This window comes from Takifugu rubripes, chromosome 20 (assembly GCF_901000725.2).
Source record: "Takifugu rubripes chromosome 20, fTakRub1.2, whole genome shotgun sequence".
NCBI lineage: Eukaryota > Metazoa > Chordata > Actinopteri > Tetraodontiformes > Tetraodontidae > Takifugu > Takifugu rubripes.
Window position 1 is genome coordinate 9,102,896 of NC_042304.1, and position 24,569 is coordinate 9,127,464.

The window sequence follows — 24,569 nt, forward strand, 5'->3', positions numbered from 1 at the left end:
AGAAATACAACAAAAGTTGTGAATTTCCCTTCAACATTTTGGTATAAAAATATTGAGGGATATATGCAAAGTTCTTCAAAATATGCAAGTGCATTTCACTACAGCTGCATTCTAAAACCCATCCACGTCCAAATTATTTCATGATCCATATAAATTTGACACTTGCGTGCATCGGTCACTCCGGACTGCAGCCGCATTGAGCGCCGGATCAAGTCGAAGCTTTTAATATAGCGACACCTTGTGGATATCTTTTTAAAGTGCTGTTGCTTTTATTGCTGGTTTTGTCTCTGTTGTACATCCAATTGTCACGTTATCTCCCTGCAATGGCATATATCAGATTAGGCAACACTGTTTGTGCAATAATGTTGATTTCTTCAAAATGACACAAAGGTTTGTACAAGTTCTACCAAGATTGCATTATCAGTACCATCCACGGGACATGGACGCGTTTTCTGTAAAATGCATACAAGCAAAGCCTCAGTTAATGTACCCAGCATCAAACAAAGCAGCCCTTTGTGATAATCAAGCACGATCCCCATGTTATTACATCCCAGCAGCCAGCTGCAACTTAGCCTGTCATGATTTTACCTTCCCCACAACCATCCTGGTAAAGTAAATTGTAAATTTGTTTACTGCAGTCCCATTATTTGGACACCAAAAAACATCCATAAGAATGTATGTTCACGTATGTCAATGTATGTAAACTAAAAATATCCACACAACAAAGGATAAATCCAGCACTCACAAAATATATTACTCCATAAAGCAAAATATAGACTTTTTCATATTTCAAGGCATCTCACGCTTCGATTTATACAAAACACAATGTCCATTCTTCTAAATTAACTCAGTTGGCAGTGCATGCCTTTCCAAATAAGATATTAATAAATGCAGTAACTCCAATTATGAAATATGTTTACTGCAGTCCCATTATTTCATTGTGTGAAATTTAGATTCAGCTGCCGCACGTTGATTGACATTAGCATATTGGCACAAGGAGTGTTTTCACAGATGATCAAAACAAACATCACGCTAAAGCATTGGCAAAATAAATAGTTCTCGAAAAATAAAAAAGCAATATTGTAATATTTGTTAAAAAGGGGTATGTAAGGCGTTCCTCCTTTGCCATTAAGAGAAAAGAGCAGTTTGGCAACTTTAGTGCAATTCAATATCAAAGTTGAAATAGCAGAAGTTAAGTCTAACAAAAAAGCTGGTCGAACGGATCGGTTTAAACGGATCAGTGCTGACGTCTTGTGAGGTCCAGTAGTGGATTACAGGCTGTCAGTCCACCGCTGGCCCTCGCTGACAGCTCCAGGACTGCGGCTTCAGTAAATCCAGGAATGAAGGCTGAAATGGGAAAGGCAGATCTAGTTGATCATCTCAGTTGGATTACAAAATGCTGCTGTTTACAGCTGAGCACACAAACTGGAATAATCCTCACCAACCGCCTTCCTCCACTGGTTTCCAGTATGATATAGGACTTATTTTAAAAGCCTCCTTTTTAACCAAAACTTTGCGCTATTTTGCCTCAAGGGCAGGTGACATTGTACATCTTTAATTTCCAGAGAAAGAGCTGTGGAAAGTGCGCCCCCTTCAGGTTGTTCAGATAATTCCTCCACTGGAGAACTTTGTTATATTATAATCATCACTATTAATATAAGTAAGAAACAATACTAAATAATAATACTTGAAATTTAAGCTCGATGCTTAAACTTCTCAGACATAATTTAAGTGAAATTTAAGTTCATTGTATAACTCTAAATGCAACACTCACAATATCATATAGAATATTTCACCAGACAGTACAGAGATATTCTGTAATGTTACCTCCTTTATGGGGCAATACTGCTGGGCGTACCACTCCTGGGAGTAGAGACAGATGATTACTCCATGACCCAGGAAGAGGGACGTCCACATGATTATGTTCCAGATGGGACCTTTCCTCTGGTCGTGCAAAATGAAGTTGAACATCACTGCAGGAAAAATGAAGATGAAGGTATATTGAACTAACAAAGCAATGCTACAGTATTTTGTGGGTTTATCTGCATTTTCATCCAAACACTTGGAATAAATTCTTACTTCCAAAACACATGAAGAGGCAGAAAAGTACGGGATAGAAGAAACCGAAGCAGACAGCCAGAATGTACTCGTGGACCACTGCTGATACTGTGAACACAAACAGCATGGCCGCTGGTTTGAAACGCTTCTCAGACATCTGGAAAGGACACAGCAGATAGAAGAGAAATGCAATAAATTATCAATAAATGCAGCAGTGAATTTCATCATAGTCCTTTTCATCTTCTGCAAAGAGGCTCATCAGATAACCACCTACCCAGAGAAAGTCCCGGTACATGTAGTAGTACAGCCAGTCGTGCACCACTACATTCCATGTGCGGTAGTAGTTGGCAAAAGAAGTTGAATTCCACCAATCCTGTAAATATAAAAATGATTAAAATATAAAAAGGTCCAAAATGAAACAGCCTGAGACATTTAAAGGTCCCTGTAGTGGATAATGTCAAAGGGTGTACCTTATAAAACATCCTATCGGCAAAGCGGAGCATCTCAGCAAAAGCATTGAGCCAGCAGTGAAGAAAGGCAAAGAATGCCAAAAACAGAACCAACACACCTGCAAATAAAGACTCTTATCACAAAAATGCACAACTAATAAAGACCCAACGCCGACTCAGGCAACTGAGAGGTATAAAGACATATTTCAGAAACACTAAAGGTCCAGCTCACCTGGCAAGATGGAGTTAAAGATGCAGAGGACGGTGGCCCTCACGTCCATTAGCTGCAGACTGATGCTGCGGAACTGAGGGATGCACAGCCGCACGAAAACGTAATAGGCATAAAACAGACTGCCCAGGACCTTGAAGGTGAGAGGAGTTGAAACTGAAATAAATGGCTTGGGTTGGACTCCTCAGTAAACTCTGCCATATAAAACAAGCGGTCAGTACCTGGAGTAGCTTTGTAGCCACGTATCCCCATCGGATCACTGGGTTTCTGTATTTAATGAGAAACGGAGAGATTAACGTGAACTGCTGTTTAAGAACGGCCTGTTTCGACCACCGAGAGGGCGTGCTTATACCGTGGGTACTTGTCTCTGTAAATGAGGGTGGGGGCAAAGAGGAAGTACAGATACTGGGAAACCTGAGGCAACACTGGAGACGGGCCTGCAGACGAGAGGACAGACTGGTCGTCATCAACTTTTGGAACACACGGTAAAAAGTGAAAACATGGGATCCACCGAGAAGTAGTAATCACGGATGAAAGGATGAATGTACATACCTGTTTTGTCCTTAGCCCAGGTCAGGACCCTCGGTACATTCTCCCTGATGAAGGAGTGGGCTTTCATCATCAGGCGCACCTGAGGTGAGACGAATAAAGAGACGCTCGCAACATTTTCAACAGATATTCAGAAATATATGCTACGGGTTTTCTTAAATAAAGAAAGGTATTTATAGCAAACTGGCCACGGACCTGTTCCATGATGACGATGAAGCGGGAAGCAGGTGGCAGACTGTTGGTCACTACGATGTAGGTAGGCAGGAATCCCAGAGCAAAGAATTGGTAGAGCAGGTAGATGGAGACAAAGAGGACACTGCACAACCTGGGGTGGCTGTGATTCTCTGACTGGGTCTGTGACCACAGGTGGAAAAGAGCGAAGGGAACCACCAACACGGATAGGAACATGCAGAGCCACGTGCACACCACCAGAGGGATCTGTCCAAAGGCAAAGACCAGCAAGTCGAAGTCCAGCACCAGCCTGGGATGGTGGAAAAAAGCAGACAAGACACATTTGATTGTGGAGAATCACTTAAAAAATAAAACAAAATGGTAGTCTTGGTCTTCTTTACCTTCCTTCATCAATGAAATCAACAACCAGAGTACTGAGGATGAAGAGAATGAGCAGGGCAATAAACATGTGGTAGATAGTCCTGATGTGGTTCACCTCAAACAGCTCACTGGAGGAAACACCAGCAGCAGGAGATTAGACTGTATGAAGGCTAAAAACAAGCATTCCTAAAGAGAATCTTCTGCAATAAGCAATCCCAGAGGGTCAACTTACTCTAGGAGGGACCTGCGACTGACAAAGTGCTTCCCTTGGCCGTGGGGAGGCCGAAAGTGCCTGCACAAAATCCGTGACATTAGTCTTTTATGGTTGGAGAGAAGGAAAAAAAAAACACTTCTGGGGTCCGTTAAGTGGCAGCACCTGAGTTTGTTCCTCTCCTTGTCTGACAGAGGTGGCGAGAAGACTGCAGGTAAAGGGGCCGGCTCCAGAGTTGCGGACTCCTCAATCAGACTGTCCATGAAGTCATTAACCTGACTGTCAAACTGGCGCATCAGGTCATTCTTCAGGTACTGATCAACAAGGGCAAAAACCAAAAATACTGATATTCAAGTGTCCCCAGGCAGTGAAACACCTCCTCAGTCACTTGCAGGTCTGACAAGAAAAGCACTATTTAAAAAGGTAGAATCATTGCATAAGAAATAGTGAGTTAATTCTATTAGGGGGAAAAAAAGGCATAACACCCAGAACAATGCACATTTCACACCTTGTAAAGAATGAATTTGTAGCAATCCGTGAACAATTGACGAGCCAGAGATTTACTCGGCTAACAGCAGCTCTGTGTTGGTGTCTCCATTTCTACTACATGCATGTGTCAGACTGCATCCATTAGCTACAGAGTGCGCAAAAATGCACCACCAGTTAGAAATGTATCTCAAAAAATGTTAAAAAAAATGTGATGAAAATCTACAATCACTCTAGTGCAAATGTTTCTCTATTTCAGTCCCTCTTGCTTGTTTTAACATGCTAGTTTGACATTTTATATACACACAAATCCTCGATTTTCAAACCTCTGCTTTCCTCTTCAGCTGCAGCTTTTTGCTGATCATGTGTTCCACTTCAATTCTTCCTGAAAACATGAAGAGAAAAGATTAGTTAACCTGGGAAAACAATGAAGGAAAAACAAGTCTCAATGAGCACTCCAAGACAGCATCAGTGGAGGTCAAACAGTCCAAACATTGAAGAGGTAATTACAGGTATTATATGATGGCAACTGTATAATGGCAAACAGGTTTGCTCAGTTCTTGAGATCATTGCAATAGGGCAGGTCAGCAAACAGTGAACCACAACAGCACAGAATAATAATCTATGTGGATGGTGGTAGTTTCTGGCCTGGTAACCCACAGGTCACCACACAGTCATCCACACAATCATCTCATGACACATTGCCCCATTCAGGGAAGTAAAACAAGGGAGGGAGCGCTTGAGTCAATATCCCTTTTCTAAAATCACTGCAACAGTGGGTCAATGTCCTCTCCGCTGACCCTGCTGACGAGGGATTTGGTGATTTCTCACCATTGCTGGTCGTCGCTGGTTTGTCCCCGTCGTCTTCCTGATCTTCTCTCCGGCTGGGTTTCCCATCCAATGTCCCATCTAAATCAGGGAACGAGGGGAACTTTGGAATGCCGGGGCATCGAGACCGCAGGACAGAGTCGTGCCTGCTCTCCATCCTACAAAATGAGCACCAAAAGTCGTCAAATCTCACTTGGAACGGTGCCGTTTCCGATTGATAAACGAAACTAAAACTCAGTTGACAGTCAAATTAGCTTCACGTGACCCGGACACGGAGCAGACAAACGGCCGATACGTAGATAGAATGTGCCAGGCGCTTGGGAAAATAGGAAATGTTGATTAAATTCTCGGAACGCGGAGCCCAAACGAGCCCACTTGTTGACGTCTCTCGTTAGCTAACCGGACTTGAGGACAATTGTTTAGGAACGCTCCACCGCCTCGGTGGGGACCTACTCGCTCGGACAGCCGGGCGCTCTCTTGCCGAGTGTTTCCGACGTTTGCGTGAGCGGAGTGTGCGGCTCTAACCTCGCTGGCCACCGCAGCCTGCCCCGCCGCTCACCTTCCCCACTGTAGCAGCGGGGATGAGGAGCAGGACAGCCGGCGCTGATTGGCTGGGACGCTCGCCTCCTTCTGACGTCATCAGCTCCTTCGTGACCGCGCGCGTTCACGTTCACGGCCGCGACAGGAAACGTCGGAAACCGACCCTCTAAATATTCATGTATAATGTAGAAGTACTCACTGTACAACAAAATTAAAACACCCTGTCAAATATTCATTAGTGTCAGATATAATGTTCCTTGATTTATTTGACCCTTTAGAATGTTATATTTAAGCTATGGTTGTTTCATTTGAACGTTTTGGGTTTTTTTTGTTTATTTTTCTTTTAAATTAGCATGTTACATACAAGTAAGCATTTTAAAATTACACACAATGAAAATACTGTTTACTGTTTACTGGCTGTCATATTACCCCAACATAATGATTGTGGATGTAATCTTTAAACAAAAATATTTTTAAAGCAAGTCATACTGGGCATTTATAAACAATAACAATCAAAGTATTGTGAAATATGCTGTGCAAAATGCATTATGAATGCACAATTTTGGGTGACATCATGGTCTCTGTTTGAAATTCTTAACCAGGAGCCATATTTGAGACAGGATCATGTGATTATATTTAGTTTCGCTCTCACCATTCCTATACAACTTTCCTGATTTAGATCTGCATTACAGCAACATTCTTGGTGCTAATCATTGGGTAAATTCCACAAGTTGTTGAAAATGTGAATGAGTTGTGCAACAATAATAAAATGAGGCATGTGCCTTCTGGATAAATGTATGATCAACCTTTTAGCTCAACTAGTCTCATGAGCTGGCTGTGGCTAATGCAATTAACTGCAAAAAAACACAGAGGTGCATTGAAAATAAAAAAAATGACCTTGACCATGATCATCAAGCCTGATAAATAAAATCATGCGGAAAAAAGAGACACAACCTCTTTGACGTGTAGTGTTTTACATATTAGGTCGTCATCTTATAATATTTTAACATCATCCAAAAATTAGGTCGATACAAGTCATGGCTCATTATTAATTTCACGGAAATTAAGCCAAATGAAGCTTACGTTTTGTACTGATTGATCCAACAGATTAGTGAATCACCCTCAGTAGATTCTTTTTTTTTTTTTTTTTTAATTGTTGAATTTTGAAGAAATTCAATTCTTTATAACCTCACTTCAGATCAGTGATGAGGGTCACGACAGCTCAGTTCAGGTCAGAGTCAGTAGTAGAGTTCTACTTAGCAGCATGTGAAATTGTTGGCATATTGTGCTGAGAAAAACAGACACTGTCTTAAACGTTTTCCCCTGTGAGCCTGTAATTCTTCAACAATGGCGTGCATAACTTCGCCCAGATTAATGCTCACGCATGCTGGTACAAAATCTCAAAAGCAGCTTCTCCATTTTGGCTTGACATTTATTCATTAAATGAATAGACATTTATCTTAAGCCTTTTTAGAATCTGCAAAAGCAAGAGATAACTTTCTATATAGATTTTTAATTGTGATGATTGTTAAGCACGTGATTGACTTGTTTACTCACTATCGCCCTCTACCGGTCACAACTATGACACGTCAGTTTTTCAACTGGCCCCGGCTGACAACTATGTATCTTATAGTATCTATAATATAATAGAATTGGTTCCATAAAAGCTGTGAATTTGTATCGCCACATTTTGAAATTTATTATTTTATTGAATGATTTGTAAAAATGTAGTTGCATTCAGTCTGGAGTCTGCAGTCTGGAGCTTTCGATTCATTACTGCCTGTGATGGACAGATTTACTCTTTTTAAAAGCAAACATATGAGACAATTCGTGTCATATTCCTGCATTGCAATTCTGTCTGTTGCAATATCTTGTGGATGCAGTAATTTCTCTTTTTTTTCCCTAATTAACATTTTGAATTGCTCTATCAAATAAGTATTTCACCATTTTTTTCAGTCAATTCAATAAATAGACACAAAATGACACTGAAAAAACCCCAGAGCAACAGGAAAATCACATGAAGTGTTTTACAGAAATTCATTTCATGCACTCCCAGAAACACATGCAGGCATGAATTTATGTGTCACAAAAAGCAGAGCGGTCCCAAAACAACAGCCACTTCCTGAAAAAAAGGTGACCCTGATGAAATCTCCACTCCCAGATCTCTGACGGGAAGTAACTCCGTATCAACTTGAGTGTGAACATCCACCTCCACCTGTAAGATGATCACGCACCAAACAGTTAAGGAGAGCACAAAAACTGACCAATTAAATAACAATTTAGCCCTTACCTCACACTCTCTCCTGGACACTGAAGTAAAATGTGAAGATATTTCATTCCCTGAGTCTCCCGTTAGGTGAACAAGCCACTGAGCTGAATCAGTTTTGCCAACCCTGGACTGGCTTCCATTGCAGCTGACGGTCATGCGCTGGGAACACGTGTGGCTGTGGAACCGCATAAACCTCAGCTGGACGACACCCAGGCCGGCGTACTCTAACTGTCAGAGACACAGTGGTCACGTCTGAGAAGACCTGATGGAGGTCGCAGTGATGTCAGACGCCCCTATCTCACCAGGCTTCCTCCATGTTGCTGACCGAGCCACTGCACACGCGTCTTCTGGCCTTGCTCCCAATGGAATCTAATCTAAGCGACAAAATACAACCGATAATTTGTGTTTATCAACCAATAACGCCCTCCTTTTCAATGAGTTCAGCACACCTGTGACTGCAGAGGCCGTATGCAGGTTGTTCCTCCAGCTGTGAAGTTGCAGAATACCTGTACTGCATCACAAGGACAGCCTTGGTTGGGGTCAATATAAAAGTAACCTAGGAGAAATTCAAGTATTCCATTACTCTAATGTGTTTGTTGTGAGGAGAGCAATCAGGCTTTACATCGACCCAGTCACCGTCATGCAGCTGCGGGTGTGTGAGTCCCAGCTCGTAACAGGTGGTGGCGGGGTCTGCTTTGGTTCCCAGTGGCCAGTCAAAGTGGTCCCCGTGGCCTGACCATCTCCTGGATAACGACTTGGGCCTCTACCAGAGCACATCACTGTTTATTTGTCGCATGTGTAAACACAGAAAGGCCATCGAAGAAAAAGAAGCTTAAAACCAACATGTTCTTTTCCCCCCGTGACGTTAGGTGTTTCTCTGGATCTCTGCAGATATTTACGTGTGCTGTTTTTTGTGGGTTTTGTCTTCAGTTTGTTTGTTTGAGCTGATTTTGGGTTGGATGGCTGAGTGAGTTTCCCTGGTGCACCTGGACTTCCCTGTGGAAAAGATACTTTCAGGTGATTGTCACAGTCTCTTGAAATCTGCATCAACCATCATACTTTACAATTATTTAGCATTGGGGTTTTTCCTAAATTACGCCACAGTGTTTTTTACAGTATTACGTTAGAGTCTTACTGGAGGACCAGGATGGCCCTGGACTCCCTTTAGCCCTCTCTCACCCTGAACTCCTTTCAGCCCCTGTAAAGACACGCAAGCTGTTGAGGGGGCCAGAAAGAATCGCTTTCAGATGCTTACCCAAATTCCCACGATGACAAATCTCTCACCTTCTGCCCCAGCTGACCCTGTTTATAAGACAGTGATAAATACATTGATTAAATATTTTTTTTTACAAATTCTGCTTATCTACAAAAATAGCCAAGCAACATACAGGAAGTCCAGCTGTGCCTTGTTGCCCAGGCAGACCTTGAGGACCAAGTTCTCCCTGCAACAATCAGCTGATTAATAAGATGCAGTCTACTCAACTCAAATGAAAATAACATTTAAACAAAACTTACTGCCTTCCCTTTTTGACCTCTCTGACCTTTTTGCCCCGGCACACCAGGATTCCCCTAAACCAAATAAAGTAAGCCTGTTTGTTTTCATGTTTAGGCTGTGAAATTAGAAATATTTACTAACCTTTAGGCCAGGTGGCCCCGTTGGTCCCAGTGTTCCTGTGTCACCTGGGAGACCCTGTACAGGTGAAAAAAATGAAGGATGTGGGTTTGATGAAGGGTACATGAATGTATAATCTGTGACAACTATGCATTTGAATAAAGAAAAGGTGCAAGAACTGCCATGCAGAAGAGAACTGCTCAATTTTACCTTCAGACCAGAACTTCCAGGATTTCCATTCTCTCCTCTGAATCCCGGAATACCCTATTATAAAGACCAGTAATGGGTTTTATTAGAAAATGTATCAATATAATTAATCATCTGACTATCAAGCATCTGTAAACATTTATACCCTAGGACCTCTGGGGCCAGGGTGGTGCTGTTCTCCTTTTGCTCCAGGTTTTCCCTGATGGCCAACAAGAAATCAATAATGCCCATTTTTTCCAGGCATGATGAACTCAATTTTTATATTAAATCACTGTTCACATAATTGTGGGGTTTAACATCATTGGTATTTTAAGTGAATTGTTTTTACCTTGAAACCTGCTTCTCCCATGTTTCCCCTGACCCCAGCAGGTCCAGGATCTCCCTAAAATGTAAAAGATCGTTAAACTTTATTATTACATCATGAGGACAGACTGTTGGAGTCTGCCTGGGTTTATCTTGTATGGTCACACCCACCGCCTGGCCAAAAAAAGTCACCCACCAAAAAAAGGGTCAGACACTCTAACATTTTCTTGGACCACCTTTAGCTTTGATGACTGAGACATTCCCTGTGGCTTTGTTTCGATAAGCTTCCGCAGCGTCACAAGATTGATTTCCATCCAGTGATAAAAATCCATTACTGCAATAACCCGGTCCTTCAGTATATTCAGGTGGTCAGCTGACCTCAATCTTTGGGCACATGATGTTGCTAAAGTTAGACCTGAGCAATTGCAGCAACCCCAGACCAGAACTGCACCCACAGGCAGGTGCTGTAGGCACCAGGCATGATGAGCGAATCACTTCTGCCTCTTGTCTTACCCCGATGCTGTCATCACTCCAGAAGAGGGTATAGCTGGACTCATCAGACCACATGACTTTCCACTACATCAGGGTCCAGTCTTTATGCTCCCTAGGAAATTGAATCCTTTGTCCCCAATTAGCCTCACTGATTAGTGGTTTCCTTAAGACGACACAGCTGTTCAGTCACAAGCCCCTGATTTCCCTTCACTTTGTGCATGTGGAAATCCTCTCACTTTCACTAATAAACATAACCCTGAGTTCTACTGTTGTTTTTCTCTTTTTAAGTGATTGCCCATCAGGATCGTTCAGGTTTCCTTTCTCGATGGTTTCTCACCATGCTTCTACTTTTTAATAATGCTTTGAAGAGTTCTTAACCCCACTTTAATAGTTTCATCAATCGCCTTAGATGCTTTCTCTGCTTGATGCATTCAAAGATCTGACCCTTCTCAAACAGACCAACTTCTCTCCCACGACCACTGGATGTCTTTCGACGTGTGTTTAAGACAAAAGAAGCTTCTCATTGCATCAGTTGGGGTTAAATAACTTGTCAGATAATCGCCCATGTAACAATTATCCAATAAGAGGCTCTTTCATATTTGCTTGGTTAAATCCATTTGGTGACTTTTGGTTTCGGCCAGGCAGTGAATGTATTTTTCTTTGCCTAACCGGTTTTCCAGGCCTGCCTGGGTTTCCAGGAGCTCCTCTTAAACCAGCATCACCCTTTTGGAAGAACAAATGAGGGGCTGAATTAGGTGCAAAGCTGAACAACAGATGGAACTGAATTATAACACACTTCCTTACCGGATCGCCTTCATTACCCTCAACTCCCAGCAAGCCAGCGGTGCCACTTAGACCCTGAAATGAACCAAGAAATCACCAATACAGTCACCATCGTCTCTGTTAAAATACAGTTAGCTAAAAGTCTGTCAAATGGGACACTTGCAGGTTTCCCAGGCAGTCCAATGTGTCCCGGTGTACCCAGGGGGCCTGGAGATCCCTACAAAGCAGTAGAGCTTCTGGGTTAATCTGTTCAACAGACATGGACTCTAAAGATGATCAATCGTTCCCTTTACACCAGGAAAAAGGATCCAAGAATCTTAAGATTAGGTTTGTTTTCTGTTACTGTAATAAATGAATGAACATCGATTTGGAGCCATATTGCTGCTGTGTGGGTGTCAGTTCTTCATCTCTGACTTTCCATTTGACAAACAGAGAAGTTCACACATTTGCTTTTGTTTTATTAAATCAGAGCAACAGTATAATTTTTTCTTTATTATACATACAACTCACAGGTTTTCCAGGAGCTCCTTTCTTTCCTTTCCTTCCAGGCTGGGCACTTTCTCCCTTTGTAAACACAAATAACCACGTTACAACATCTTTTTAAAGGTTGACATCCATTCTCACCTTTGGTTTCATTGTTCTGCACTTAACCTTCAGTCCTTGAATTCCTTGAAGACCTGGAAGACCAGGAGGACCAACAGCCCCAGGGTGGCCTTGAGCTCCTGCAGACCCACTGGGCCCCATCATTCCCATAGATCCCTGCAAAAATGCAATAACAAATTTAAGGCTAGAATGTTATAGAATGTTACTCACAAGAGCATGAGCTTGATTGTGTTATGTTACCATGGAGCCTTTTGTCCCATGCTCTCCTTTTGCACCCTTCTCTCCTCGATTACCCTGGAAAACACGGACCATTTCACACAGGCACTCTCTCACTGTAGTTGTGCATCTATGCACCCAAAGAGTTAGTGCCCACGGGTTGCAGCACAAAATAAAACCCACCGTGTCTCCTTTCGGTCCAGGAAGACCTATCATTCCATTCCCACCATGTATGCCCTGAGTAGCAGACAGACACAGCAGGAGAATTACTGCCATGACGTAAACCAGTACAGGTTTAGACAAATCACCCTTGTGAATACAGCAATTAAAGGAACCTTTGGTCCTGGGATTCCCCTTTTGCCCACACCACCTCTCTTGCCTGGCACACCCTAAAAACCATAGATTTTTTTTAATCTGCCATTTTATTGATAATGTTTGTATCTTTGAGAATAATGAAATACATACTGGTGAGGATGGTCCAATTGGTCCAGAGGATCCAAGGCTGCCAGGAGGGCCCTGAAAGTGAGTGCATACATTACAATACTTTTAGAATCCCTGCAGAATGGTTTAGCTTGTCTCTGTTAGGCAAAGTTTTCTGGTTTGACAGTGTTACTAACAGTGTGTCCATGGAGCCCCTTCTGGCCTTTGGTCCCTGCTGCCCCAGTGTTTCCCCCAGGTCCAAATTGTCCGGGTACGCCAGCTGAACCTCTGACACCTTTATCACCCTGTCAATGCACCATCACCATAAATACCGAAATTTCTTCAGTTAATCAGACATGATCTGGTCTGACCTTGGACCCTGGAGCCCCTGGTTGTCCTTTGTCCCCTGGCGCACCATCATATCCCTAAAGATACAGGTTGAGTGGGGACAGAAGGGATAACGTCAAATCATTACTGTCCTTTTCTCAATAAAAGTGAAGCATTTGTAGAAATAAATCACTGACCTGCTTTCCCAGGCCACCCTTTGACCCCTGTGTACCCTGGTTCCCTCTACCGCCTTCAGCTCCCTTTGGCCCTCTAAGGCCAGGAGGTCCAGTGTTACCTTTGTCCCCCTAAAAAACATTTTTATAATGATCTATTAACATGTTTCATGAAATAAAGTAGAAAAAGTTGCACCATAAAGTGGTGTTTACTCACAGTTAATCCTTTTTTCCCATTTGGCCCTTCAAGTCCCCTAAGTCCAGCTGGACCCTAAACCAAGAAACACTAGATTATTCCAATATTTCACTTATTAAATCACTGTTACGCACAGAGGAAAGCCGCTATCAGGTCTAAAGAATACAAAAGATAAAGCAAATCTCTGACAAGACTATTCTCATGAATATACCTCCTCACCATGGAGACCAGCAGCCCCTTCCTGCCCCGCTTCTCCTCGTGCTCCCTGAAGTGATGAAACAAGACATTTTAGGTGAAATACACAAAGAGTAACCATTGTTAAGATGCTTTTGAGCTGGCTTGAAACCAGGTCTTTCAACATTAAGACAATGATGTCGGATGATTCATCTTTGGAGTTAATGTGTTCATTTTTTGGTCCACAGGAGACCTGTGATTAATATGTCTGAAAACTGTTATCATTTGATTGTCCTCATGCAAATTTAAGCTTTACTTCATCTCCTTTGACGCCAGGTTTTCCATGTTGTCCTGGTGGGCCAGTGCTACCCTGCATGCAAAGAGAATATGCAAAAACTAGGATACACTGTACTTTTTTATGTACTTTTTTTATGTGCAAATAATGATATTATTTTAAGTTTGTTTCAACTTGTGTTCCAGTAGACATTCCAGGCAACATGAAAGGCTAGAGATACCACCCAACCACAGCTACCTACGAATTTGCATGTGAATATTTATCTTTCCGGGCATTCAAATACACTTACTGGTTCACCTGGAACACCAGGGAGGCCAATTGGACCTTGTAAACCTTTGTCACCTCTAAGGCCACGAGGCCCAATTTCACCCCATGGTCCAATGTTACCCTGAATTCCCTGAAGGAAAAAGACACAACAAAACGTTGTTTTTAATGTTAGATATTAGCTATAAATCACAAAATAAAATAGATGATTGGGTGATTTCTGGAGGTTGGTTGGATGGATGGATGGATGGATGGATGGATGGATGGATGGATGGATGGAGGGAGGGACAGAGGGATGGATGGAGGAAGGGAGAAGGGAGGAGTTATGGATGGATGGATGGATGGATGGATGGATGGATGGATGGATGGATGGATGGATGGATGGAGGAAGGGAGAAGGGAGGATGGGTGGATGGATGGATGGATGGAGGAAGGGAGAAGGGAGGAGGGATGGATGGATGGATGGATGGATGGAGGAAGGGAGAAGGGAGGAGGGATGGATGGATGGATGGATGGGGATGGATGGATGGATGAGGGAGGGACAGAGGGATGGATGGAGGAAGGGAGAAGGGAGGAGTTATGGATGGATGGATGGGGATGGATGGATGGATGGATGGATGATGGATGGATGGATGGATGGATGGATGGATGGATGGATGGCTGGCTGGATGATGGATGGATGGATTGATGTTGGATGGATGGATGGATGGATGGATGGATGGATGGATGGATGGATGGATGGATGGATGGATGGATGGATGTTGCATGGAGGGATGGATGGATGGATGATGGATGGCTGATGGATGGATGGATCTTACAGTCGGTCCATTGTATCCTTGTGGTCCAGGTATTCCCATTTCTCCCTGGGAGACAGAAAAAGGTAATGAATTGAAGAAATGAGTTGAACGACAACAGTAAAATAATAGTAGCTGTACAACACTTACAGGAGCTCCCAGCTTCCCTCCCGGACCCTCCTCACCTCTCTCTCCCTTCACATCACACATAACAAGGCAGAATTTTAGAGCATAAACCAGAACAGAAGAGCTCAGCTTCCAATAGACTCTGATGTATATTGTCACTGAAAATGAACAGCATCCTTTTGACTGATGGCTACCTTCAATCCTTCACCTCCTGTGATGCCCTTTGGTCCTTGTATGCCTTGGACTCCCTGAAGGAGAACACAACACGTGTTTTTCCAACATTATTATGGATATTTGAAACAAATTTCTATACAAATAATACAAATCATTTCGAACAAAGCATTGTTACTTACTCTTTGCCCCCGCTTTCCTCGTTTCCCTTTCATTCCCGTACTGCCAACTCCTCCCTAGACCACCACACATTTTTAAAGGCTGTCTGCCATACTGAGTAAATTTAAATCAAATTTAATGTATAATAAGATCGGCGAATGCTCACGCTCTCTCCAACAGGACCTTGGAGGCCTGCATCTCCTGTTTTTCCAGATAGTCCCTGGAATGTTTAGAAGATTATGGGACCTTCACTTGTGTTAAATATGCATTTTTTGGGTTTATTACAGAAACATGCTCACTTTTGGTCCTGGAGATCCAACATTTCCATTCATCCCCTCTACACCAGAGTGTCCCTGTAAATGAGATCAATTCATCTGATCACATTTCTGTCTCTAAGAAGGCTGTGTCCTTAGTAAATAAATGAGATTATGGTCTGTGAATTACGCTGCCAGCTATTACACAACTACTACTGCTGTACTTACCAGTTCTCCCACAGTTCCATCCTGCCCCCTGCTGCCTAACTGACCTGGAAGACCCTAAAATATGACACAAAAATAATTATCATTTATAATGATCAGGGTTTTTTTTTTCTTTTTTTTTTAACATTTGATCAAGTATCTTATACAGGCAGAACCAATTACTAAACGTGTGTTTAACTTCTTAGTATCCAACAATCTGTAGTGTCCAAGGTCTTTAATGGTTTTTTACTTCTTATAATAATAAAAACCACCTTCAGTCCTTTAGATCCAGTACCTCCTGGAACTCCAGGTGTCCCCTGCACACATGGGATAGACTGTTGAGGTACAGGTGTGATCCCAAAATGATCAGAGCAATTCTTATCATGGACAGTCAGTTTACAGACAATAATCCTGGGGGTTACATTTAGGAGCTTTTTAATCAATGTTAAGCAAACGTGTGAATATTAAGAGTGTTGGACAGGATGGGCCATGTAGGAACCTGGATACCAGGTTCTCCCTCAGATCCTCTCTCTCCAGATTTTCCCATCTCTCCCTGTGAATAAAGACACACACAAACACACAATACAGGCTAAAGGAACAGAGCTCAAATCTGCAAATCAAATGATCTTGAGCTAATTTGTACTCACAATTGTGCCTGGCAACCCAGAAAATCCTCCTTGACCTTCTCGACCCTTGAAAAGAGACATTTATTCTGTCGATGCTTTTTAATGTACAATTTATCTTTCTTCTCTGGCTTTAAGTGCCGTCCACTGTTGCTTCTTCATTGTGATCTGTAGTGTTGTTAGCTCTTTCATCCCACCTTGCCTCCTCGGGGCCCAGGCACTCCTGGAACACCATCAGGCCCTTGATTCCCCTGGGGAGAGATAGATTTTGATGTTTTTAAAATTTGACATAATTTCAAAAAGTTTAACAAGCTGGGAGTATTTTTTGACACTTATAAAACGCACTTTTGGTCCCTCTCTTCCCTGGTTCCCCTGCTCCCCCATGATGCCGTCAAATCCCTACAAAAGCAGAGAGGGAACAAAGAATATTCCGTAATAGTTGATAAAGGAACAGGAAGACACGTCTGACTTCTCTCACGCTGTGTCCAGGTGGTCCGACTGGTCCTGTTGGCCCCTCATATCCCTCGAGCCCGAGAGGTCCGCGACGTCCCTTCAGTCCTCGTTTACCAGGGGGTCCTGGAGATCCCTGCAGTCAAAGAATGAAACCATTGGCTGGTCTGTCTGAAGAAGTCCTGAACAATCAAGTGAGCGGATCAAACCCACCAGATCCCCCTTGAATCCCAGATCGCCCTTTTGTCCTCGCTCAGCTTTGGTCCCCTGGTGAAACAGTAAATGCATCTTTAGCTCCAGGGACGTGTGGAGAAACACCTTGATTATAATTTAAATATAATATTGAAATTGCTTTAAGTAATCTTACGGGATCACCTGAGGGTCCAGACTTTCCTGGATTCCCATTCCGTCCCTGGAAACAGAGGGAGAAAGAGGAAGAACTGAGGTCCTTCAGACATGTTGTCTTATCTGGGTTTATCTTGTTGTCTTACGTAGAGTCCAGGAGGTCCAGGTTCACCTATGTCCCCTTCATCTCCGGGATCACCCTGGGAAACCACACACCGCTGTGATGAGGACGAACACGGCACCACACCAATGCAGCACCTGCTGGTGTTTAAACCATACTCACTGTGTCCCCTTTAGGACCCCGGGGCCCTGCAGGCCCTGGATTTCCCTGTGAGGTAGACACAATTGAATGACACTTGAGTACTGATGGAGAATTTTGACTCCCAAAAGAAGGTTTTACCATACCTGAGGACCACGGACTCCAGGGAAGCCGACCATCCCATCAGAACCCGGCTCTCCCTGAGGCCACATGCAGGAACTGGTTAGATGTTTGATGAAGAAGATGTTACTATTATTCTCTGTGTGAGTTCACCTGTGGGCCAGCTGCTCCTCTGGCTCCAAATTCACCTTGATGACCCTAAGAGGGTAAACCGTTATGCCATGATGCAGTTTCACAGGTATATTTAGTCATTTTAACTTACTGGAGGTCCTTTTACGCCCCAGACACCTTTAATTCCTCTGGGACCCAGTTTGCCCTGAGCACATGTACATCAATGTAAAGTGCATCTTTTTCCTACTTCATGGAGACCTTCAGTAGGACACTAACTCACATGTGGGCCCGGCGGTCCACTAAATCCTGGAGCTCCAATCTTTCCCTGAAAATGATCCACCATATATCCAACATTATAACATTAGCAAACAAAAGGCAAATTTCAGACACTGAGAATTTAAAAAAAGACATTTAATCCCTGACCTGAAGAGCTGGTGGGCCTGGAAAACCACGTGGACCTCTGGCTCCAGGAAGCCCCTGTGAATACACACTCACTCAGTTCTGGAATGAGTCTAGATGAGACCTTCAGAATTTTAACAACCACTTTGCAAACTGCAGCGCTTGCTGCAATAAGCAAAAGTTTGAAAAATGCAACCAATTCAGTTACCGTATAACCTGGAACACCTTCCACTCCCCTGACTCCTTTATTACCCTGAATGGTGCAGAAACAGGAACATTAAATGTGTGTGTGTGCATGTGTGTGTGTGTGTGTGTGTGTGTGTGTGTGTGTGTGTGTGTGTGTGTGTGTGCGTGTGTGTATGTGTGTGTGTGTGTGTGTGTGTGAGGGAGAGAGACCTTGGCTCCCTTCTGTCCTCTATTTCCCTGTGCTCCAGCCTCTCCATCATAACCCTATAGAGACAGACCATAACTTTATGTGACAGCCCACCACCCTGCACAGCATTATGTACCGTAAATAACCGAACAGAATAACACTTTTACAGTTTAGATTTTTATCACCAACAAAATAAAGTTAAATAAATAAAGAGAAAATTCAATTAACTAAAACACTCATTTCTGACCACTGACAAAGATGTTGACAGAGATCTAGATCTGAATATTTGAATGATTAACACGTTCATTCACATGATGTTACAAAAGCCATGTGCCACTCTTACCCACTCACCCAGCTCCCCCTTCCTGCCCTTATCTCCTTTGTAGCCTTTAGGACCCTGTTGGGACAAAAAAGAAGTGGAACTGTAAGAGAAAGCTATCAATCATATCTTTTACTGGATATTGCTTTGACCCAACATCAACGAAATGAGTCGACACACATGCGTGTGTGTGCGCACAAATATTTTCTATTATTTTAAACATTTTTACCTGTTCTCCAGGTAAACCCACAGGGCCTGGGTGCGCGTTCTCTCCAGGGATCCCGTCTCTGCCAGGATGACCCTGGGAACCTGGAGTACCTTGTGGTCCAGATTTTCCCTGCAGAGATTCAACTAAATGTCATACAGCACCTTGAATATGAACTTTATTGTTTTGATCTTTTAGATCCTCTTCATATCATATCTGTATAACAAAGCAAGCACAGGCTGTAATAATAAAACTGTACATGACGCTAGACATTAATGATGTTTCATCAAATAAAATCTATTAAAATGGGCCATTATGAGTAAATAATCTATTAAAAAAAGCCTCATTTAAGATGATAACACTTGAACTATGTTGAAATGCGTACAGGTTTCCCTTGACCTCCTTTTATTCCCTGCTGTCCTGTTATTCCAGGTGGTCCCTGGAAAAGGAAGAGAGGATATGCGCTTATTTATGTCTGTTTAGTATTTTAGAAGTATGATGAAATAAGGTAATAAGTTTATTACTACTAACAATTGGACCATCATTTCCAGGTAGCCCAGGAGGTCCTGGAAGGCCCTTAACTTTCTGAGTTAAGAATATTAGACATTAGTGAAACTGAACACTTAATATCCTTGTTAACATGTCTTCTGGATAAAAATAATCAACACAAACAGTTAGTTATTAACATAGATAAACACCTACCGGCCAGGAAGATATTAGTTTTTTGTAGATCTTTGTTTTCTGTAATGACAAAAACACCACGTCAACACAGAGAAGCACGAGTGAAGAAACAAAATAATAAAAAAAAAAACCCAAAATTTAAAAAAAAGATCATATACTTATCATCTTTATGACAGTGTTCAAACATAAAGATATACTTGTACATGTACTGATTTACTTTGAAGTCCTCCCACTCTTCTTCTGAGGTCTTAAACACAACAATGGCAGACATCCCGGGAGGGCCATCAGGCCCTCTGTACCCTGTAGGTCCAGTCCTTCCCATAACACCCTGATAGCCCTGACAGGGCAGAAAACAAAAATGTGTGTTTGTCGTTTATAGAAAAGAGTTTAACTTCAAAACAGAAACTGCAGATTGAACTCGAGCTGAGCCGATGATTTTGTACCACTAGAGGGCAGTAACGATGTATAAAGCGCTGATACAGGTAACAATCATGCAGCGCAATCATGCAAACTATTAATACATTTTGTTCTTTAAGCACAATACACAGTCCCACATTGTCTTTGAGCTACTATATATGAAAAGCTTAAAAATCATTTGCATTATTTTTAAAAATCTGAGACAGCTGAGAACTGATGGGAAAAGAAACAAGTCTCAAAGTACAATAAAACCCAATATAACTTCCATACTTTATCTCCTTTTGGCCCTGATGGCCCTGGTGGCCCTGGTGGCCCTGGTGGGCCTGATGGACCTGGTGGGCCTGGTGGACCCTGGGACCCCTAAGAAGAGTAAGGTAAAAGAATTAGGTAACCATAACCCAGTGAGGGTTCCACTATAGTCAGTCCTTAATTTTCCCATAAATGTAAGTCTTCAGATTTAATACTTGTGGTAAAGAGGGTGAGACGTTCATACTAGTATGTAATACAGATGTGAGGCCACAGTAAAACTATATATTTCTATAAATTTGAATAATTATAAAATGAAAGAGGCAATTCCTCAACTACTGCTGAATTTGATAGCAAATACTTGGAAAGTGCAACGAAAACTAGAGGAAAAACTTGATAAAGACAGTGACTACTGATGTTCTTTATGCCTTTACACCATACAGACTCTGATGTGTAACTTAGTGTTCAATTGGCAACTCAGTTGCCCTGGAGATTTTAAACTACCTGGAGGGAGTAAAAAACAGTTGTCACAAATAAAAACGGGCTCATATATTCTGATAATAGATGGAGGGTGTACTCCTGCGAAATTGTGATCTGACAGATTTTTACTGATTGTTAAGATGAAAGTAATATGTGAGAAGCTTCGCGACTTAATAATGAAAATGCTGACAGCAAATATGTGTTGATTTAGTCATTTTAAAATTGACATATTGTGTGGGATTAAAGGGAATTTACTGCAATCCTAATCCTGACTGCTTCTTCTCAGCCAAACTGATATGAAGTGAACATTGACGTTGACATTGGAACATGAATAAAACTTTACCGTTTGGCCTCCAGATCTTAATTTTGCCCCCTTCCTGGTGTTTGTGTGTGCGGGAGGCTGGTCTGATGATACTGTCTGAAGGGTGGATTTACTCTTGGATAGAAGGAAGGAGTCTCCGGCCATCAAATCAGGGCTCAGATCAGATGAGGCCTGAGTAGAGTTCTTAAAAACCAGAGTGCTGTTATCATAATGTTGGTCTTCCATCACTGTGTGTGCATCCCCCTCCTTTACCTCCACCTCCTCCCCTCCTGCCTCTGTCTCTGCATCTGGATATTGTGATGATATCTGGGGCTTTGGTGAAAATGTGTCCGGCCGGTCAAATGTTGTCTGTTTTTCTTTCATCCCATTGGCTGAAACTACCAACATGTCCCCCGCTGTTGTTTCGCTCTGTAAGGCCGGGGTTGGTCCGGTCTGGTCCGGGTCTTTGTGAGGTTTAAATCCCTCTGCAGCTTCTGTGACGGATGAATCTTCAGTCTCTGTTGGAATGGGAGCAGCAATGAGGAGCGGGGATCCGTCCTGCCTCTCCTCTGCTGTTGCAGTGGCATCTGATCTGCTCCAACCGGCAAACCTGGAGTCTGAGATGAGACTGGATTTCACAGGCGCGGTGACCTCTGACCCCGATTCTGACCTCTGTGGTGCTGCAGCTCCTGCTGCTGAGTCTGTGCTGGTGCCTGCAGCCTTCGGGTTCATGGGAGGAACATCAGAGCTTAAAACCATTTCAACCGAAGCGTCGCTCCTTCTGGGTCTTTTTTGTTGCTGCTCGTTTACAGGCAGGCGCTGCGGTTCAGCACCCCCACCTTGATGCATCTGCTCACTCCCGCTTGCTGGATGTTGGATTGCTCTTTTGTATAAATCTGGAGCCTCTGGGTGAGTTTTTACAGCATATTCAGTATAAAAGTATTCCAGAGCCTGTGACTGTCTCAAAGCAGGGCCTGTAGGATCGTGTCTTGGCTGGTTCAATGCTCTGCCTTGACCAGGAGTCACTCCGAGGTCGGGCACAGCCACCTCAGCTGCACCTGCAACATCCTGGAAAGATTTGCATCAGAAGAAATCTATATTACCATGTGTATATGGTTTTTGTGATCATCCATATTCCCCTTAAGGAGGTGACGGAATTATGTGTTCTATAGAGGATTATACATTCACCTGAGAGATCGATGAAATAAACTGATGCATATATATAGATACAGACAGAGATGCTTGGTGGGGCTATAAACACAACCAACTTGTTTAATTATTTATTAAATATTTTCTGTTCATGCTGTTTATTCTTTTTACATTAGAGTCAGCCTTCTTGCTAAACTGCCTATAGGGGTCAAGTTTATATGTTTCTGAAATTGCAGCATCATGCATAATATTGAGGTAATGGTTATATACATGATCCAGCTGTGCACTGTGAATGGAGATAAATATCTCTGTTCAAAGCTTTAAAAACTCCTCTGTCTAAAAAATGAAGGGAAAAAAAATTATGCTTGATTTGCTTAATCTTGATCTAAGCGGGGTCATATAAAATAAGAATATAAAATAGCTGCGGTGGCTATTATAATTATTTCAAAATCATTTTATTTTGATAAACTTAATTGTGGCTTGGGACAGAAAATAGAAATGACGTAATCACAGTCAGCATCAAACAGAGACATGCAGAAGCAACAAGTCAGTTCTCTTTTCGCTGCTGAGACCTGTTGAGCTACAGTAAGATTACAGTTTGTGTTCAGTGCTCGCTGAGATTGCTGCGCGTGTTCATACTTTCCAGGCTCCGCTGTGACCTCCACAGTGTTGCTCTGCTGCTCTCTGACCTCCTGATACAAAGATCCTCTGCTGGACAGAACCCTGAACTCACCACAGACACAAAACAGATGAGTTTCCCCTTGTTCCAGTCGGGAAACTTGTGTTGAAATATAATATCCTACTCTCAGAATCTTGTGGGAAACCTTTTCATTATCAAGCACAGCAGAACCACGACGGTGATACGTTTTAGTTACAGTTAACATCATTTATAGTATGAATGGAGTTTCTTACCCTCCCATCTGATTTTCTGAGATTGTTATAGTACCCCTATAGTTTAACCCTCCGTGTGCAAACAAAAAGAAGAAAATAGGAGAAATATGCACATAAACTGTGGGAAAAACCAGCCTTTATAAAATGAAGGAATAATAACCCAAAAAATGTTCTGCTTTTTTAGAGAAGACATGCACTGACCTATGAGCTGTCAGACTTTGAGCAGATTTATATAAAATGAGGTTGGATTTGTACAGTGTTTTCATCACTTTGTATCCAAGTGCAAGAAACCAAGAAATCTGATGCAAACACGTTGAAATAGTGCACAGAATGAGAATAATTCAATAAAATCCCACGTAGACAAAAATGAGACATCTTCTTTAGAAGAAGATGGTCTGCAAAAGAATATATATATAAAAAAAAATCAAATAAAACATATACGCAGGATAAACCTAAAAAAGTTTGGATGCTTCATCCGCCTTTACACAATTTATTCCCGACGCATTTGCGGCTTTTTAGCGGAGATCGCTGATACAAAGAGCCCAACTTACACAGCTGAGGAGCAGCAGCATGACAGCAGCCCGCATGGCTTCAGATGAGAGTGTCCTCAGAACTCCTCTGACTCCAACCGCCTTACACAACCCGCTCACGCTCTTCTAAGGACTGCGCTTTAAAAACGCCCCCCACCCCCACCCCCACCCCCACCCCCACCCCCACCCGAGAGGACCGTGCCCAGGACGACCGAACATTTCCAGCCTGGAGGGGATGATGAAACCACCACACGGCATGCATCCCAGCTCTGTCACATCTTCCGTGCCAGACAGTTGTGCGCCCACTCAACACGCTGCTGTTGCACGTTGGTCACACCTCAGTGTCCACTGATGCTGTGAAGTCTTGTGGGTTTTGTTGCTCTACACTGACAACTGTGGCACGGTGTTTTTAGTCTGCGCGCTGACTTTTAAAGAGCATGAAATGCTGAATTTGCCATTGATCCTCAGTTTGAGCCCTCTGAGGTTTGTCCAGGGTCAGAAGAGAAGGACTGTGGCCAAGGTGAGGAATGTATCACGAGCATCAGAGTGAGGCGCTGCTGCCCGAGGCCGGATGTCTCAAATTTGCTGTCACGAACAGAAGAACGACCTGTGGCATTAACCTGAACACACACATCAGGCAGGAGAAATGATCTTTTATTCCAATTTGCGCAAGTGCAAAAATAAACTGCATTGTTAGTCCTAAATTCCTTTAATGATGGTGGTTTTG

At 42.7% G+C, this 24,569-nt stretch overlaps 3 protein-coding genes across 4 annotated transcripts; all 3 read right to left on the bottom strand.

Annotated features, from left to right (window-relative positions):
- Positions 1-249: 249 nt before the first annotated feature.
- On the bottom strand, positions 250-5,960 carry soat1 (sterol O-acyltransferase 1). 2 transcript variants are annotated; one of them, XM_029828491.1, is made up of 16 exons: positions 5,816-5,960; positions 5,366-5,520; positions 4,861-4,919; positions 4,214-4,362; positions 4,070-4,129; positions 3,858-3,965; positions 3,481-3,766; positions 3,289-3,367; positions 3,089-3,173; positions 2,958-3,003; positions 2,740-2,869; positions 2,529-2,626; positions 2,333-2,431; positions 2,080-2,215; positions 1,828-1,973; positions 250-1,347 (listed from the first exon to the last, which is right to left on the bottom strand). In XM_029828491.1, the coding sequence occupies exons 2-16, from the start codon at positions 5,517-5,519 to the stop codon at positions 1,282-1,284; spliced, it is 1,701 nt and encodes a 566-aa protein (XP_029684351.1). In that variant the 5' UTR covers position 5,520; positions 5,816-5,960; the 3' UTR covers positions 250-1,281. The 2 variants fall into 2 exon arrangements, with proteins under 2 accessions (XP_029684351.1, XP_029684352.1); XM_029828492.1 differs by having other exon boundaries at positions 5,888-5,940.
- Positions 5,961-7,580: 1,620 nt separating this feature from the next.
- On the bottom strand, positions 7,581-18,668 carry LOC101077060 (collagen alpha-1(I) chain). The gene is made up of 54 exons (XM_029828282.1): positions 18,647-18,668; positions 18,459-18,503; positions 18,275-18,328; positions 18,132-18,176; positions 18,003-18,056; positions 17,894-17,938; positions 17,767-17,820; positions 17,645-17,689; positions 17,508-17,561; positions 17,384-17,428; positions 17,230-17,283; positions 17,045-17,152; positions 16,912-16,965; positions 16,764-16,817; positions 16,591-16,635; positions 16,443-16,496; positions 16,216-16,260; positions 15,968-16,021; positions 15,785-15,838; positions 15,652-15,705; positions 15,509-15,562; positions 15,350-15,403; positions 15,180-15,224; positions 15,054-15,098; positions 14,262-14,369; positions 13,994-14,047; positions 13,715-13,768; positions 13,525-13,578; positions 13,332-13,439; positions 13,179-13,232; positions 13,005-13,112; positions 12,853-12,903; positions 12,723-12,776; positions 12,571-12,624; positions 12,412-12,465; positions 12,220-12,327; positions 12,079-12,132; positions 11,732-11,785; positions 11,590-11,643; positions 11,455-11,508; positions 10,319-10,372; positions 10,136-10,189; positions 9,994-10,047; positions 9,808-9,861; positions 9,687-9,740; positions 9,560-9,613; positions 9,456-9,473; positions 9,307-9,369; positions 9,015-9,167; positions 8,808-8,934; positions 8,621-8,727; positions 8,474-8,545; positions 8,193-8,399; positions 7,581-8,117 (listed from the first exon to the last, which is right to left on the bottom strand). The coding sequence occupies exons 7-54, from the start codon at positions 17,797-17,799 to the stop codon at positions 7,986-7,988; spliced, it is 3,231 nt and encodes a 1,076-aa protein (XP_029684142.1). The 5' UTR covers positions 17,800-17,820; positions 17,894-17,938; positions 18,003-18,056; positions 18,132-18,176; positions 18,275-18,328; positions 18,459-18,503; positions 18,647-18,668; the 3' UTR covers positions 7,581-7,985.
- Positions 18,669-18,895: 227 nt separating this feature from the next.
- On the bottom strand, positions 18,896-24,002 carry LOC115247247 (collagen alpha-1(V) chain-like). Its single transcript, XM_029828392.1, has 11 exons — positions 23,864-24,002; positions 23,061-23,144; positions 21,546-22,340; positions 21,387-21,476; positions 20,046-20,165; positions 19,850-19,888; positions 19,679-19,732; positions 19,533-19,586; positions 19,172-19,279; positions 18,967-19,020; positions 18,896-18,901 (listed from the first exon to the last, which is right to left on the bottom strand). Exons 1-11 carry the CDS (start codon positions 23,897-23,899, stop codon positions 18,896-18,898), a joined length of 1,440 nt encoding a protein of 479 aa, XP_029684252.1. The 5' UTR covers positions 23,900-24,002.
- Positions 24,003-24,569: the final 567 nt, after the last annotated feature.

Excerpts from the sequence above, each read along its gene's own strand:
- soat1 (XM_029828491.1), bottom strand. The coding sequence starts at position 5,519 with ATGGAGAGCAGGCACGACTCTGTCCTGCGGTCTCGATGCCCCGGCATT. Across the intron at positions 4,363-4,860 it reads AGCTGAAGAGGAAAGCAGAG|TACCTGAAGAATGACCTGAT; the intron begins GTTTGAAAATCG and ends CTTGTTGATCAG. Across the intron at positions 3,966-4,069 it reads AGTCGCAGGTCCCTCCTAGA|TGAGCTGTTTGAGGTGAACC; the intron begins GTAAGTTGACCC and ends TGTTTCCTCCAG.
- LOC115247247 (XM_029828392.1), bottom strand. The coding sequence starts at position 23,899 with ATGCGGGCTGCTGTCATGCTGCTGCTCCTCAGCTGT. Across the intron at positions 23,145-23,863 it reads TGCTGCTGCTCCTCAGCTGT|GGTTCTGTCCAGCAGAGGAT; the intron begins GTAAGTTGGGCT and ends TGGTGAGTTCAG. Across the intron at positions 19,587-19,678 it reads CTGGAAATGATGGTCCAATT|GGACCACCTGGAATAACAGG; the intron begins GTTAGTAGTAAT and ends TTCCTTTTCCAG.
- LOC101077060 (XM_029828282.1), bottom strand. The coding sequence starts at position 17,799 with ATGGTCGGCTTCCCTGGAGTCCGTGGTCCTCAG. Across the intron at positions 10,048-10,135 it reads CTGGCCCCAGAGGTCCTAGG|GGTATTCCGGGATTCAGAGG; the intron begins GTATAAATGTTT and ends TCTTTATAATAG. Across the intron at positions 8,546-8,620 it reads TACGGCCTCTGCAGTCACAG|ATTAGATTCCATTGGGAGCA; the intron begins GTGTGCTGAACT and ends TTTGTCGCTTAG.